This window comes from Rissa tridactyla, chromosome 7, assembly GCF_028500815.1.
Source record: "Rissa tridactyla isolate bRisTri1 chromosome 7, bRisTri1.patW.cur.20221130, whole genome shotgun sequence".
Lineage (NCBI taxonomy): Eukaryota > Metazoa > Chordata > Aves > Charadriiformes > Laridae > Rissa > Rissa tridactyla.
This window is the reverse complement of record NC_071472.1, coordinates 42,025,274-42,041,781: the sequence shown is the minus strand read 5'-3', so window position 1 is coordinate 42,041,781 and position 16,508 is coordinate 42,025,274. Positions and strand designations below refer to the sequence as shown.

The 16,508-nt window shown below is 46.8% G+C and overlaps 1 protein-coding gene across 6 annotated transcripts in view; it reads left to right on the top strand.

Annotated features, from left to right (window-relative positions):
- Positions 1-12,517, top strand: part of FN1 (fibronectin 1) — a 55,625-nt gene extending 43,108 nt beyond the window's left edge. For 3 of the 6 annotated variants that reach the window (XM_054208589.1, XM_054208588.1, XM_054208584.1), the window contains 13 exons: positions 914-1,101; positions 2,210-2,297; positions 2,479-2,655; positions 2,899-2,988; positions 3,201-3,380; positions 3,935-4,024; positions 4,864-5,330; positions 5,923-6,061; positions 7,532-7,696; positions 8,959-9,084; positions 9,674-9,780; positions 10,035-10,145; positions 10,593-11,430. In XM_054208589.1, coding sequence (XP_054064564.1) covers positions 914-1,101; positions 2,210-2,297; positions 2,479-2,655; positions 2,899-2,988; positions 3,201-3,380; positions 3,935-4,024; positions 4,864-5,330; positions 5,923-6,061; positions 7,532-7,696; positions 8,959-9,084; positions 9,674-9,780; positions 10,035-10,145; positions 10,593-10,667 — 2,003 coding nt within the window. In that variant the 3' untranslated portion in view covers positions 10,668-11,430. Of the gene's footprint in view, positions 1-913; positions 1,102-2,209; positions 2,298-2,478; positions 2,656-2,898; positions 2,989-3,200; positions 3,381-3,934; positions 4,025-4,863; positions 5,331-5,922; positions 6,062-7,531; positions 7,697-8,958; positions 9,085-9,673; positions 9,781-10,034; positions 10,146-10,592; positions 11,431-11,471 lie in introns of those variants that run through there. The other 3 variants (XM_054208587.1, XM_054208585.1, XM_054208586.1) reach the window with 3 other exon arrangements.
- Positions 12,518-16,508: the final 3,991 nt, after the last annotated feature.

Genomic DNA, 16,508 nt, shown 5'->3' with positions numbered 1-16,508 from the left:
GACTACCTGCCACAAATGCAAATATAGTAACTTTTAAAACCCATGTTCTGTGGGTTTACCCTTTGTGGGCTGTTCAAAAGCATATTTGAAGTCTCTCACGGGCTTCAGATAGAGCTCCGAGCAGAGCAACAATGGAGAATTATCTTGTATTTCCACTCTGTAAAACTAGAAAACTTGACAGCGATATGCCGATAGCGAGCACTATGGTAAGGTGTATTTTTCCCGTGTTTACAGCCCAAGGATTACCAATAGTAAGGCAAGAAAATGTTTCAATGGGTGCTTCTTTTTTTTAAGCTGATGTTTATTTTTTTAAAGATATCAGATGTGTTAGCTCATGAACAGGCTCTCGTGTGATGAGCCTTATGGCCACCACAGCTCTGCTTTTCCATTGCCTTGCTCTCTGTGTAGTAATTTACACTTGTGTAAGTGGCTGTAAAGTGCTTCCCTTCTGCATTTGCAGTATTTTATCTTTGCGATTCCTGAGCCTGCTTCCTCCTTTTGTAAACCATCCATCGTATTTTAGAAATGAACAGAGATAGGCAAGTGAAGCAGGACTAAACTATTAGCTGTATGATGAAAAGCAGAGACAGGCAGAAGAATTAAAACAGACTGGCCTACCGCAGATTTAAGCACCTCCCAAAGACTTCACCTTATATCACAGCAAGTGTCATTACTCACCTAACTTCAGGGAGCACTGAGATCTCCTTATTTCTCATGAAAGGTGTTACTGTAGATTTGAGAATCTCCTCCTGAATACCTTGTGCCCTTCCACGGGGCTTTATGCCTGTGTTTGCAGAAGGCACACCACTTTCCTGCCCATGTATTTCAGCCTGTCTCGTGTTCAGGAGAGAATATTGTTTTATCCATGACTGTCTTCTTTAAACTAACCATATGTCAATCTGGATTTTTGCAGCAATTCCACCTCCAACAAACCTGAAGTTTACTCAGGTAACTCCTACCAGCCTTACTGTCAACTGGAATGCACCAAACGTTCGCCTCACTGGCTACAGAGTCAGAGTCAACCCCAAAGAAAAGACTGGTCCTATGAAAGAAATCAACCTTTCTCCGGACAGTACATCTGCTGTCGTGTCTGGATTAATGGTAACTCTGCTCTTTGTGGAATGCAGACTGTGTTGTGGGAGGAAGATGTTAGGAGAAGTATAAGCAATTTCAAATTCCTGGGTCAGGAACCTCAGCTGGAGTAGATCATTACAGCTCCTAAGGGTCTGACTCTGTTTGAAGTCTGACTAGCCATCAGCTCTAACTACTCATTTACCATGGTTTTTAAAAGGCAAGGAATTGGCCTGCCGAATCTGCATTCTTTCCCCTTCCTCATTTAGCACAGAGAGATCGGATGCCTTAATGAAATTCAAATTATTAGGTTCATAATCAACAGTAACAGTAAAATGCTTTTATTCATCTTTCACAAAAGAGGTCAGATAAAGCGACCTAACGTAGAAGTTGTCAAGCTGTGATATGGGAGCTCTGGCAGTCTATTGCCTATTTTTAAGACATCTGCAAAAAGTAAGTAAAAAATGCAAGTCTTCTGTGAGTAGGCTTAAATTTGCTATATAGCCATCTTCTCCACTGGAAACATTTCAGGAGTTCCTGAACTGGGAAAGGCTGAAAATCACTGCTTTTATGGTTCCCGCTATCTTAAAAATTTACTTATCTGTTTTTAAGGAATTTTATGAATCATTTTCAAAAATGAGCCTTAGAAAACATTCTAATCTAAGTGGACTCCTGGTCTGATGCAGTCAAGGACTAAAGACCACACTGTAACTTCCACCATTCTCTTTTCTTCACAGCAAGAGCCCCTTATCATAGCAAATGGCATCCATTAACCCCAGGAAAAACAGGATGTAAATTAGGTTTTTCTGAAGAATCAGCTTTGAAGCACAGATTCCAAAATGAGGGATGACAAATAAGCTTCTTCCAGGATTTCCTCTGCTGCGGGGTGTGCACATGTGCACTACTAGTGTTATCAACAGCACTGTTTATCAGGGTCCATGTCTACTCTTTTATTACAGCTGGAAATAATTAGAACTATCCCATCGATGCTTCACTGATTTGAGTTATTTTAAGATGTCATACTTCAGTAACGGGTGACCAAGAAATGTGGCTCCACCAAACACTGAATGAGAGCAGGAGTATTTCCCACTGTGCCAGGTCCTTCTCATAACATGGTATATAACTTTGTCCATTCTAGGTAGCAACCAAGTATGAAGTGAGCGTGTATGCCCTGAAGGACTCTCTGACCAGCCGACCAGCCCAGGGGGTGGTCACCACTCTTGAAAGTAAGTAGTCACCCTCCACAAATGAGCAATTAGTCCTGTGCTGGGTGCAGAGGCCGAGATCTTGCTCTGTGTCGAAAGTAGGGCTCTATAAAAAGCTCCAGCAAAGGCCTTCACAAGCGCTTAGCTGGGCAGGTTCAGAATCCCCACAGTACTGACAGGAGATCTTTTCCTTCTGGTGCAGATGTTAGTCCCCCTCGCAGGGCCCGTGTGACAGATGCCACTGAGACAACCATCACCATTACCTGGAGAACCAAGACTGAGACCATCACTGGCTTTCAAGTTGATGCTGTCCCAGCGAGTGGCCAGAACCCCATTCAAAGGACCATCAGCCCTGATGTTAGGAGTTACACTATCACTGGTAAGTGAGGTGAGGGGCTTCTGCAGGTTCAGGAGCTTCTGGGTTCATATCAGAACATACACTGAGTTCTTGTTTAGTAGTTGAATTTCCTTGATAAGAAACAATGTAGGAACAAAAGGTAAGAAAATAGATCTGAGTCATAGAGACTAGTCTCGTAGGAAGAAGTTGTTGAAAGACATTCTGATGTCCCTTTTAGATGGCTTCCTCAGATTAGCTAACATTTACGTTTCAACTTCATTTTAGGCTTGCAGCCTGGCAATGACTACAAGATCTACCTTTACACTCTGAACGAGAACGCACGCAGTTCCCCAGTAGTGATTGATGCCTCCACTGGTAATGATCTGACTTTTCTCCTGATGCTAACACATAGTAATCACACATGGTCAGGCAGAATTTGTCTTTATCTGATCATATATAATATTTACTGTGACTTACAGCAGTAGGCTTTACTCCTGAGTTTGAAAAGGATGTCAGAAGATGTAGTTCAGGTGAAGAATACGCTTGCCTTTACTTCATTTGACTTGTTTCCCTTTGTTTTCACCTAGCCATCGACGCTCCTTCTAACCTGCGCTTCCTTACAACCACAAGCAACTCCCTCCTGATCACCTGGCAGCCTCCACGAGCCAAGATCACAGGCTACATCATCAGATACGAGAAACCTGGCTCACCAGCCAAGGAGGTTCTGCCTCGCCCTCGGCCCAGCACCACCGAGGCTACTATTACTGGTACCTGTCTCTGGTTTGTTTGTGAGCTCTTCACCTGAAACACTTAAATTTGAAGAGAGAGGGGGAAGGCCTAATTATAAAACGTGTTGATGGTCAGCTAAGACAAAGACAAAATTTTGTTCCTTTCTTGTGGTTTCTAGTGACAGACAGCAGTTTTATAAGCACAGCTGTCCTACAAACACACTTTTCTGATCAGAGCAACCATCAGATTTGAACAATCCACAGATGTTTGTTTCCACTGCCACCACAACCGTCACTCATTCAAGGAAAAAAGCCCATGACTCTGGCACGCCATCAGTCACACATTCTGAAGACTCATTATGTTTTGTGTCTGCAGTGTCCATGATCCGAGCTGACATGGTCAGATTTCAAACTCCCTCTGAGGAGCAGGAGGCCAGACTCTTTGTACTGTCCTAAAAACCTCAGCTCCGAAACGTGCATACCCACTCTATAGCCATACCCACCTCTCATTCTGCCTTAGATCCCACACAAAATCATAAAAGAAAAGCAGCTCTTAAATTTAAGATTGTTCTATGCGTTTCCTCCCTCCCTAGGTTTGGAACCAGGAACTGAATACATCATCTACATCATTGCTGTGAAGAACAATCAGAAGAGTGAACCGCTGGTTGGCAGAAAAAGGACAGGTAAAACAAAGCTCTGGATTGTTGTGTGCCAACAGGTGATGATGTCTTCCACTTGGGGAATACAATCTCAGGACTGAAATAATAATGTTATTTAAAATACCCTGTTCACACCATTCGACCACACCTTTTTTTATGAATCAAATAAGCTTTGTAAGGAAGTTTTCCTTTCTAGGATGCAGGAGGTAAGATTATGAAGTTACGTGAATCACATTTAGCTGTGTTTGAACACTAAAAACAGAATAACCTGCTTGGTGCTTGATTCTTGCCTGGGTACCTAATTGATAATTAAATTATGGTTAACACTCACACTTGCATATAGCACATGATGACATCAAAAGGCAGAATCTATTCATTTGTTGCCTGTTGCATTTCTCTTAATTTATACCCTCCACAGCATGAGATTGAGATACCTGTAGCAAGCAAAATCCAGCTGTATATCCGAATGTGACCCAGGAGCTAGTTTCTTACTGCATAGCAGTGATTTTTCTTAAACTGATAGCCTGTGACTATCTCTTGTAATCACTTCTTCTCAATTTGGGCAGTGGTGGCTTCTTTGGGTTGCAGTGTTCAAAAGTGTTGCTCAGCTGTATGAAAATTTCATACCAACACACTTCTTATGCCTATGTATGAAAGATATATATTTATATAGTATATAAATATATAGAAGGATAGAAAATACCTTCACAATCACAGTGAGGTCATAAAAAGTGTGTTGCGTTTTAGGATGATTGCTAATCTTTGATGTATGGAGTGGTGTACAGCATCCCCGCTAGCTGTTTAATTTACCATCGTTAATTTGCCATGCTTTGCTTTATGGCTTCTAACCTTTCTTTGGCTAGATGAGCTTCCCACGTTGATTACCAGACCGCACCCCAACCAACCCGACATTCTCGACGTACCTTCCATTGACGAGGGGACCCCTTACCTCACAAACAATAGGTATGACAATGGAAATGGTATCCAACTTCCAGGCACCTCTGGGCACCCACAGACAATAGGGCACCAGGGTCAACAAGTCTTCTTTGAGGAGCATGGCTACAGACGGCCTGTACCCACTACGGCAACTCCCCTTAGGCCGGGGTCAAGACGGCAACCGCCAAACGTAGATGAAGCGATTGAAATCCCTGGGTACCAAGTGCCTATCGTAGTCGAACCTTCATACCCTCACTCCCGTGGGCCCAGGCGCAACGACACCACAGGTCAAGAAGCTCTTTCTCAGACAACCATCTCTTGGAGGCCGTTGCTGGAAAGCTCCGAATACATCATCTCATGTCAGCCAGTCAGCCAGGATGAAGATACTCTGCAGGTAACTGAACTGTCTTAGCACAGGAACAGCGTTAGCCTCATCTGTGGCAGCAGACGTCTCTTGGGAGTGTGTCCCTTAGCTGTGTCCCCATCTCATGGGGGTTAAGAGGGGCAGTCAGAGTTGGCTTAAAGAGTCTTTTTAGCACGTAGCTTAGAGTAGGATAAATGCCTCCCTCCTCTCTTTCATGGAGAAGGCTACAGGTTAAAACTGCTAAAACAGAAAGCCCTTGAAATGCTGCCAGCATCACCATTTCACCAGGGAAGGGGGCAGTCAGGAAGATGACTGGGAGTTTCAAAGACCGAGGTGCTGCTTCTCCAGGCCAAAGACTCCCTTAGCCCTTCTCCTTTGTCTCCCTTGGTTTCTGTTTCCCTGAAATAAGGGTAATAAAGTATCCCTCATGAACCATAGTCCAGAGTAGTCAAGTTTAACTTGGTAACATTTGAAGTTCTCAGAATGTCTAAGGGGGATGGGCTGGCTCCATCATGGTATAGAGATGTCAACCTAAACACCCTGTCTGTCCTATGGGTGGGGTGATGCCTAAGGAGTAATCACTCTTCCTTTGCCGGTGACTTGGCATTGCCTTTTGTTGCAGTTCAGGGTTCCTGGCACTTCCTCCAGTGCTACACTCACTGGTCTTACAAGAGGGGCCACCTACAACATCATAGTGGAAGCCCTGAAAGATCACCGGAGACAAAAGGTGCTGGAAGAGGTGGTCACAGTTGGCAATACTGGTAAGTAAAAGCTTTATGGAGCCTGGGTAAACTGTTGCTGTCCCTGCCTTGTTGCCCTTACTCAAGACAACCTACTTGGTGCCCAGGCTCGAGCATAGTTCAGGAAGGAGACTTTTCCTAACACGGAGACTTCATCGCAGGATGCTAGGACATGTGATTTGTGAAGTCCGCTAAAATGGGATAACTAACTGCCACACCGATGGCGTGACCAGAGCTGTTCTGGTCTGTTGTCTGTTCATGAAGAATGTGCTCCTGTAGGGTCAGTGCCTGAGAGAGACCAAGAGGTCTGGTATTTAGTGCTCTCACAGGAAGTCAGGGATCACGCTGGTGTTGCAGATTCCTGCCCAGCAGTGAAGATCTGCTGTCACAGTAACACATCATGCTTATGGGAAGGAGCCAGTGGCCAGCTCAACTGTTCTGTCAGTCATTTGCCACATTTGTTATCCAGCTGTCGGCTATCCAGCAGCACCGCTAGACCGTTCTGAAGGTCCAGCAGCAGGACAGGCTGCCTGCAGAGATGCTGATTAAGGACAAACAGGCAGCTCATAGAAGCCATGTGACTAACCACAAGTACTTGTGGTCAGAGACGCAACTTGCTGCAGCTGGAAAGCCCAGAGCCCACACACACCCTAAGGGACCTGGGCTTTGCTATTACCAGTACAAGGATCTGGTCAACAATTCTTTTTCTCTCCCTCCATCTCCTCCTGGGTGTATTTTGAGGACAAAAAGAAGAGGAGGGCAGGATAGGAGACGAGGAAATGAAGAGTTAAGGATTTGCGTTGTCCACCCATTAGGTGTCTCCATGTGGGTCCCTACTCCCTCCACTTCCCTGGGAAAACAAGGCTCTTTCTCCCATTCCAGCACCCGAATCGCCTTATGTCTGTCACAGACTGAACAGAGGGCATTAACTCTTGACCCTGGTCATCACACACTGAACTGGTGGTTGTAAAACACCCATTTTTCAATCAAGGCACACACCTAAGGTGGAAATCTGTACACAACAGCATGGCTATAAGGCCGGGTCCCCTTCTTCCATCCCCCTGCCATGAGCTAGAGTCTGAAGTGCCCAAAAAACAGTGCACATGCAGCTACCAACCTCCTGCTGTTCCCCAGCATTGCACAGCACGTTTCTCTTACAAACAGGCTCAGTCAGGTTGTTGCTCTCTAGCAGCAAATGCAAAAACTCACACTAGCTCCAAACTTGGCAAGTCAAAATGAAAATAGCCTTCATGTCAGGTTTTTTTTATCATTCAACTGCTCTGACACATGCAAATGGAAAATAAATCACAGGGAGTCTGGACTGCTGACAGAACCATCAAGTATATGCCCATGGGGTAGCTCCATTACTGCCAGTATATTGTAAGAAGAAAAAAAAAGCATGTATTTGGTGAAAATTCTCCTGTCTTTCAGTAGTTCCTATTGCTGTGTGTGATGCCTGTTTCTCTTTTTTTTTTTTTTTTTTCGTTCCAGTGTCTGAAGGACTAAACCAGCCAGCTGACGATACCTGCTTTGATACTTACACTGGCTCCTTCTATTCCATTGGCGAGGAATGGGAGCGGTTGTCTGAAACTGGCTTTAAACTCTGGTGCCAGTGTTTAGGCTTTGGCAGTGGTCATTTCAGATGCGATTCTTCTAGTGAGTAGCTTGCTTTTCACCATCCCTGTCTCTAAACTCCCTGGGCACTAATAGCATGTTTGTCAGAACCAACCTGATCCAAACATGATGCAAACGAATGTAGACTCCTAAGTTTTTAAACCAAATCAGTGTTTTGCATCATGAGAAGTGATGGAAAACTTTGGTTACGTCTGAGCTGTGCAGCTTATCTAGTATTGCCATTCCCTGCCGCAGCAGCAATCGATGTTGTAGTGATAAGTAATGACTTTTTCACCAAAGTTAAATGTTTGCTGTATTTTCCTTACCCTTGCCAGGTGTAGAAGTGAGATAGGCAAGATGCCTAAGTGACGATATCTGAGTAGCCATTTAAGAAGACAGTTTTGAGTATTAAATTATGGTTGAATTTTCATCTCCCTAATTACATACATCGTTGCATTGGGCCAGACAGAACTTCTCTGGATTGCAGTGGGCATTACAGCAAGTACAGTCTGTTTGGCATTGCAGGCAACCCTCTGCAAAGCATCTTGCGGAACCAGTTTTCTAATTTCGTCAGCTGCTTTTTGAAGCTCTGTCAAGCAGGCAACACCTCTGCCGGGGCACTAAGTTTTATTCCTTGCAGGACTGTGGTTTACATGGAAGAATATCAAACTTCACGTAAGGGAATGGAACAAACATCTGTGATTGAGGGGTCAACACAGCACATATCCAACTAATTTAAATTGTGCTTTTAAATTGAGGAATAAGCTGAGTGAAGAGAGTATTTCTGCAATTTGCATGGATTCAGAGGAGTGACTGCAGGGAAGACAGTTGTTTTACAGGACTAATATTTATATTTCATCGTTTGATACACAGGGCTTACCCATTGTGTTTTACAGTCTCTGTGATATGGTTTTACTGCATATTTGCTCAGAAAAGAGCACTTAAAATATTTTTCTCTCCCTTCTTGCCCCATGTCTATTAAATTCCCTTTCATTTCTCTTCCTCTCCTATTAGCCAGCCCTCCTCCTCCCCTCCCCACTCTTCGTCACATCCTACTTACTCTTTTCCAAAGAGCCTCTAGCCATTTCTTGGAGCTGTAACAGTCCTCAGCAGTTAAAAGCTGCAGGAACTGAACCCATTTCCAGCAGGAAACCATTTCCACCTTGGGACTTACATGAGCTGAAAAGATTCTTTCTCCTGCCCCTCTGTTGGTTCCTGAGACAACACCAAGCTGTTCTCCTCCCGCTGTGTCATTGCAGCGTGGGGAATAACTCCTGCATCTCTTGTTCCCCTGCCTTCTCCAGAGTGGTGCCACGATAATGGTGTAAACTACAAGATTGGGGAGAAGTGGGACCGGCAGGGGGAGAATGGCCAGATGATGAGCTGTACCTGCCTTGGAAATGGAAAAGGAGAATTCAAGTGTGAACCTCGTAAGTCTCCTTGTGATGTTAATTTAGTTGAACTTCCATTCAGGAAGTTTCAGCTTCTCAGGGCTGTTCCCATTAAGGTCCTGCCACCGGGGCAGGCAGAGTATCAGTGCGTCTGATTCAATGACAGATTGACCCTGTTCTCACAAGAGCCGAAGGCATAAAACTCGCATTCCCAAGCTTAAAAAGAAGAAAACCCTCTCTTGTTAGCTAAGGTTGCGGCACACTCAGCATCTCTCTGCCTTTGGCACTGGAGCTGCGCAGGAGGGCCACGACACTGCACTAAGTGGTGTGGATTACCCTCATCAGTAACACAGGACTTTTCTGCAGGGCCTGTCCCCTGAAGATCCTCTAGTCTTCACACTATGAATTAAACTGCATTGCTCTTGTCAGGCAAACACCTTCATGTTCTAGTTTAAAGTGTCTGGAGAGCTATAAAAATGACTGACGTTCCCCCTCCTGGTCGGTGAGCCTCTGGTCAAAGAGGGAAGAGCGTACTGGCCAGAGGCTCCTGTTCAGCTCACTGAGCTGCTCTGAGAGTGCTTAAAGCCAAGCACAAGCCATGAACTGAGCTCTGCCTGTCCCTCCACAGATGAGACCACGTGCTACGATGATGGGAAAATGTACCAAGTTGGAGAGCAGTGGCAGAAGGAGTACTTCGGGGCCATCTGCTCCTGCACTTGTTACGGAGGACAGCAGGTAAGCAGGAGGGACTTTGCGTGCTGAACGCAGGGAAATGAAGAGAGGCGGCTGCGCTGGAGTGCAGTCCTATGTCTTCTGGGTTTCAGGTCAGATGGTGTCTAATGCCTGGCCAAAACAGGCCCATATAAGAAGAAAAAGAATTAGTATGAACCTCACTGGTGGTGGTGGAGCTGTACCCGCATGTATGAATACTGACAGCTCCTCGGCCAGCTGCGTCAGCGTGGTCTGACTGGCACATTCTGTTTTTCTAGGGCTGGCGTTGTGACAACTGCCGCAGACCCAGCGTGGAGGTGGCCCCCGAAGGCTCTGCTGGCCATACCTACACACAGTATACACAGAGATACCACCAGGCCACAAACACCGTGAGTACGCTTTCCTTCTCTGCCCACCCTTACTGGGAGTCGGGTCATAGTCATCGGCACAGATACGTGGGGTCTGTAGAGGGCTCAGGGTAGAAGAGCAGCATGTAACTCTTCTGCTTGGTCAGAAGTGCATGATAGCCACTCATCCAGCCAGCCATCGCTCTGCACAGCACAGAACGTAACGCTCGAGCTCACACTTCCACACACAGTGCCCAGTGCCACACTCACGTCAGCGGGACGTCTCCCTTACTAGTGCCGGGATGCGGCTGCATGCTGTGGCTGCGGCGGTAGTGCATGCAGTGATTTCCTAGTCTTCACTTGCTGCTGTAAACCAGCTGTGTGCTTTGTGCTGAGAAATTCTGGCAACAATTCTCAGCCCAAACCACACCGCAGAAGTGTCCGTCCTTACAGGACAGAGCGCTAACTGATTTCCTTCCCTCCTGACAGAACGTCAACTGCCCAATTGAGTGTTTCATGCCCCTAGATGTACAGGCAGACACACAACATCCACGGGGAAAGTAACATCCAGCAAGACTTCTTGCGGCAATGGCAACAGACAAACCAAAGTATAAATACCTATCTATCTGCCACGATTTACCATCCAAACTGGAGTGATGCTAGCCAAACTGCATCTTTTGAGAATGGCCCTCTGCTCTGGAGCCATTTTCCCAGCTTAAGCTCAACTCACAGCTTCTCCAAACGCCGCTCTTGGAGTGTTTCAGACTTTTCTCATGATTGATAGCGATTGCCTTGGTTTTGCTCCAAGTGTTGAATACCAGTCAGTATTTTCAAATTTAAAGAAAAAGGGGGGAGATGCTAAATCACAAAGCGGTGGGGGATCAAAATACTAAGGGTGAGGGAGCATGTAGAAATTCAAGGTTCCCGTGCCATGCAAAGAACATTGGAGTACTGAAGTTTAGCAACAGGAAAGTCCACCAAACACTTCTGCTTTCACATAAGCGTGCAGCCAGCAATAAGATAGGAACAGCAAATCCAATCACTGTGATATTTAAAATATGCACAGTCCTAATTCTTTCTCGATGATCCTAGTATTTTTCTAGCTGTATCTTTATATCTCATACTGTTATTTATCAGTTTTGTTCCCCTGACCTTCAAGTGTTTTTATATGGGAATAAAATGTATTGAAGACACTTAGTATGCAGTTGACAAAGAGGAATTTGGTGTAATTATGATCAGTGATTATTTTTATACTGTAAGTGCCAAAGCTTTACTACTGTGGAAAAGAAAAAAACAACTCTTTTAATAAAAAGATTTACAAACCAGACATGTAGTTTAAGTGCTTCTCTTTGCTACCGTGGAATCTAGGATGAAGATTATTATTCTGAGCTGGAGTAACATTGCCTTGAAACAAGATGGAACAAACATCTCCATGAAGCATGAAGTAAACCTCAAGAGAATATTTGTAGAGCAGTTTGTTAATTAAAGACTTCCAGCTGCACCCCCTGCCCCAGTAGAAGGCAGAGACACTGAGTATGTATGCCGTGCTTCAGGAGGCAGAGGCTTGCTTTGTGGGAATAGGTGGAGGAGAGAAAAGGGGGAGGGAAAGGAAAATATTCCCTGCTTTGCACATTAACTGAGGCAAAGAGATGGTCCTCAATCCAGCCAGACACTTCAACACCTAGAATCAAATATACTCTTTGTGTTTGAGTTGCCAAAATTAGTGAGGCCATCCACGCCCTTGAAGTTGGATGTGTTCAAAGATTAACTGTATTTGGGCCCAGTGACCCCCACCCCCCACCAGTCCAAAGGGACACTGGGTCTCCCAGACCCTGCTCTGTGCCTTGCCCTGGGGGCGGACCACAGTTCCCCCCCTCTCTGCAATGGAGGATAACTTGCCTGTGACCATCTCAAGGGTTTATAGAGGGGCTATCGCATCCTTCTTTTAACTCTCACCTATTCCATCTCCATTTGCAACGTGGTAAATTCAAATAACTAGTACAGTGATGCTGCAACAACGCCAGAGAAACCCTTCCGTTACCTCTGCAGAAAGCCCCAAAAAAGAGGGGGACAGTCAGCACCTGGGTCTCCGCCTGCATCTTACAGGCCACGACCACTTCCACATCTACTCTGCTTCTGCCTCGCGGGGTGGGGAGGGAGGTGAAGGAAATTCTCCTCAAAACCTTTTTTAAAACAAAGCCAGTCTTGATTACAATGAACAAAGTTAGCAACGCGTCCCTTTAGCTTGCGCTGCCAACGCTGCAAAAACCTGCACAGCACTTGCACATACAGAGCAGGAAAGGTTGTGTCGTGGTTCCTCAGGCCACGTTCCTCTCTTGGCTACGCAAGCACTGTATCACCCAAGTCAATGCATTTCTCTGGATTGAATAAAGCAGAGCATGAAAATAGAATCCGGCTTCTTGACATGAGAAACACACATGGCCGTTGTTTTCGCAGATTGCTATCTACAGAGCAACCAAAACATTTGCAAATAGTAAAACGATTGCAGCAGAAATCAGTTGTATGCCACCACTGCTCAAGAGCCAAATGAGTTTCTAAAATACATGAGAACTAAAAATGGCGTAGACACAGAAGAATGCTTTCCTGATAAACCGGAGTTCTATTCATTCCTCCTTCCCAAGTGAGGGTTATATATTGGTTTCCAGCAATTGCAATGATCCCTCCTTGGTCACTTTGCCACTAAGTAATTCATTTCACAGACACAGGAATTGCCCAGCTAAAGAGGAGTCAGAGTCCATCCCATCTCCTCACTCCAACGTCACACTGCCCCCCCCCCCCAGTAACCATTACCGGATAAAATGATTTAAACAACACATTTGCTGAAGCTCTCTGCAGCGGTTTGTCCATGCCTTAAAGCACGAGGGTTTACATTGCTGACAACTTCTGTTTGACATTTACTGGTGTAATGCCGGGTATTTTGTCATTCAGCTAAATCCTTTCTTTTTAGTTACACTTGAAAACCACTCCCAGAGCGCAGCACGGAGGCAGGAGAAACTTGTGAGACCCAAAGTATCAACCACAAGTCTTCCCTTTTAGAAACAATCAATCAGCAACAAAAGGAACCAAGGGTTTTGATGGTTCCCATGCGTCACCCAGGCCGTGGCGCATCAAGTGGCAACAGGACGGCAGCTGGACTTTAAAACACAGGATCGATTGATATCCATGGGCCACTTGAGTGCTAAGATCAGCTAGTGTTGTCCAACCCAAGTTACCGTCAAGGCGGGGATGAAGGGAGCATCAGCCCCTGATGGCGGGGAGCTTTCAGGCCCCCAAACAAGGCACTCACAGCTACACCAAGCTCGGTGGCATTTAAGCCCTTCGCTGTTCTTTTACAGAGGAGGAGGCACATCTCCACATGGTTTGTCTTCTCAGCTAACACACAGCTTCGGTTAGAGCGCAGGAACCACCAGAGTCAGGACTCTATTCCAGCAAGGCTGAAGGGAAAAAAAAAAAAAAAAAAAAAAAAAAAAATCCCCTGCTAGTGACAACACAGGCTGAGAATGATCCCTCCCTGCCCTCTCTTCACTTTCGGGAGCTGTTCTCATTCTGCGGCGTGGGACCTGCCAGGGGCAAGGTGCCATATGGTGATGGTGCAAAACAGCCTGTCAGCAGCTCACGCTTCAAAAAGCATCAATGGAGGGGCGCAGACCTATCCCTGCCCCCCCGCGAGAAGGGACATGCCCATTCCTGTGGGAACCAGATCCTAAGCAGAGCTATGCGCTTCGCTTTTAATCCCTGTAAATATCAAAGGCAGAAGTAATGCATTCAGCTAGCAGGAGGTCAGCGTACCTCAAAAGGAACCCTTCCAGACCAACAGAGCCCTTTCTTACCAAGAACCACTCATCTGGCCTGCTGCCCTGGGGAGGGCTCACAGCTCTTAAGCCCAGTTGCCAGCAGGGACCTGCTACCAGGAAGGACTGGACCCCCCCCGCCTTTAGGGCATCTCTCAGCAGCTTAAAAACAGCAGCTCCTGACCTGACCTGCCGGAGCAGCAGTTGGAGCCGTTGCTTCCAGACCTGCGTACTCCTTCCAGAAGGATGCCCATGGCTCCATGCCCAAAGCAGGAGCCAGTCAAGTGCCGGGCTTCATGCACTGCCAATTTCCTTCAAGGGGAAGGCTTCAGGGTGGTTGAAATGGTCACCGCAGCCCAGGTGACAAACCACCCTGAAAGGCATTCCTATGAGGTCACCTCACACCTGGAACTAGACCAGAGGGTTTTCAGCCATCAGTCAGACAAGTGAGGCAGGGTAGTCAAGGACACTTGCTGGGGACATTGGACGCTTAGGTGCCTTTCTCCAACTCGCTGTGACTCCTCTACGTCCTTTAACCCTACCATAGGCAGAGCAGGAGGCAAAAGCATCCCTCTACAGACGCCGTGAGACATTGTGTGTACGTAGAACACTGCGAGTTGCTCAGCACAAGTAACGCAGCAGAGAAGCCCTTGATAGATCTCACCTTAGTTAGACATTTACTAGCACCTCATGCAGAGAGCTCACCTGGAAGATCAGTACCTATTAACTTCCATCAGTAGATTAAACGGTGCCCCAAGGACAGCAAACAAAGGGTAATGATAAGCGGGAATGCATGAGAGCAGGAGCTGCCGGATGCTTAGCACCAGTCCCTATTTTAGCCAACGCTTCAGATGCAGGTAAAGAACAGACTAACAGATCCCTGAGAACCTCACAGCGTGGTGCGAACCAGCCACAGTCAAAACAGCATGACAGAAAAGACGCGTAAAGAATAGAAGAACGCTGGAAGAAAGAGAGTCCAAAAACCAACTTTTAAAATATAAACTAATAACACCACAGAAGACTCCAAACACTGACTGTCCATGGGAAGCACTGGCACAGAGAGCAGCCCAACAGGCCAGGGCTGGGGCTCGCACAGCCAGCAGGCAGCTGTTGAGCCATGCACCATTTTTATTTTGGACTATTGGGCCCAAAAGGTAAAATCCTCTCTACCCTGTCCTGCCTAAGCCAGCCACGTGGAAATAATCCACGGTAGACATCAGAAAAGAAAAAATAATCTGCTTTAGAGACCAGAAAAGAGAGGAGACTGCTCCCTTCTCAGGCCAGAGCAAGGGCAGCACTGGGTGCACAGAATTCCAGGGTAGTGCCCGGGGCCTGGGACACAAGGGAGCAAGGGGGGCACATGGACATAGAGCAGTGGAGGGAACAGATGCACTAAGGTAAAGCCAGCACACGGATTACAATCGCCTAAACAGCTCACGTCATTTTCCATCATTTACCAGCAGTCCTGGCAAACCAGGGAGGTCCCAGTTGACTGGCTTATAGCAAGGGTGACGCCCATCCACAAGAAGGGCTGGAAGGATGATCCGGAGAACTGCAGCCTGACCGCGGTGCCTGGGAAGGTTATGGAAGAGATCATCCGGAGTGCCATTATGCAGCACATGAAGGACAACCAGGGTGTCAGGCCCAGTCAGCGTGGGTTCATGAAAGGCAGGTCCTGCTTGACAAACCTCCTCCTGTGACAAAGTGACCCGCTTGGTGTATGAGGGAAAGGCTGTGGATGTTGTTTACCTGGACTTTAGTAAGGCCTTCGATACTGTCTCCCGTTATCCCCCAGATTTTCCTGGAGAAACTGGCTGCCTGTGGCTTGGACAGGAGTGCTCTCTGGCTGGGTAAAAAAACTGGCTGGAGGGCCAGGCCCAAAGAGTGGTGGTGAATGGAGTTAAATCCAGCTGGCGGCCGGTCGCGAGTGGTGTTCCCCAGGGCTCAGTACTGGGGCTGCTTTATCAATGACCTGGACGAGGGGATCGAGCGCACCCTCAGTCAGTTTGCAGGTGACACCAAGTTGGGTGGAGTGTTGATCTGCTGGAGGGTAGGATGTCTCTACAGAGGGATTGGGACAGGCTGGATCCATGGACTGAGGCCAATGGTATGAGGTTCAACAAGGCCAAGTGCCAGGTCCTGCACTTGGGTCACACCAACCCCACGAATGCTACAGGCTTGGGGCAGAGTGGCTGGAGAGCTGCCTGGTGGAAAAGGACCTGGGGGGGTGGGTGTTGGTTGACAGCTGGCTGAATATGAGCCAGCAGTGTGCCCAGGTGGCCAAGGCAGCCAGCAGCATCCTGGCCCGTGTCAGGAACAGTGTGGCCAGCAGGACTGGGGCAGTGATGGTCCCCCTGTACTGGGCACTGGTGAGGCCCCACCTCGAGGGCTGTGTCTCTTCCAACCCAGGCAGTTCTATGATTCTATGCGCCCCGGCTATTGCTCGAGCAAAGGGAACACATGCAGACTTCCTGCTCTGTACCAGCTGAGATCAGAGCCACAACAGAAGTGTTTATTGCAAAACTGTGGATCATTCCTTGCCAAAACCAAACAGATTTTATAAAAAGGAACCAAAAAAAAAAAAAATCCCTTT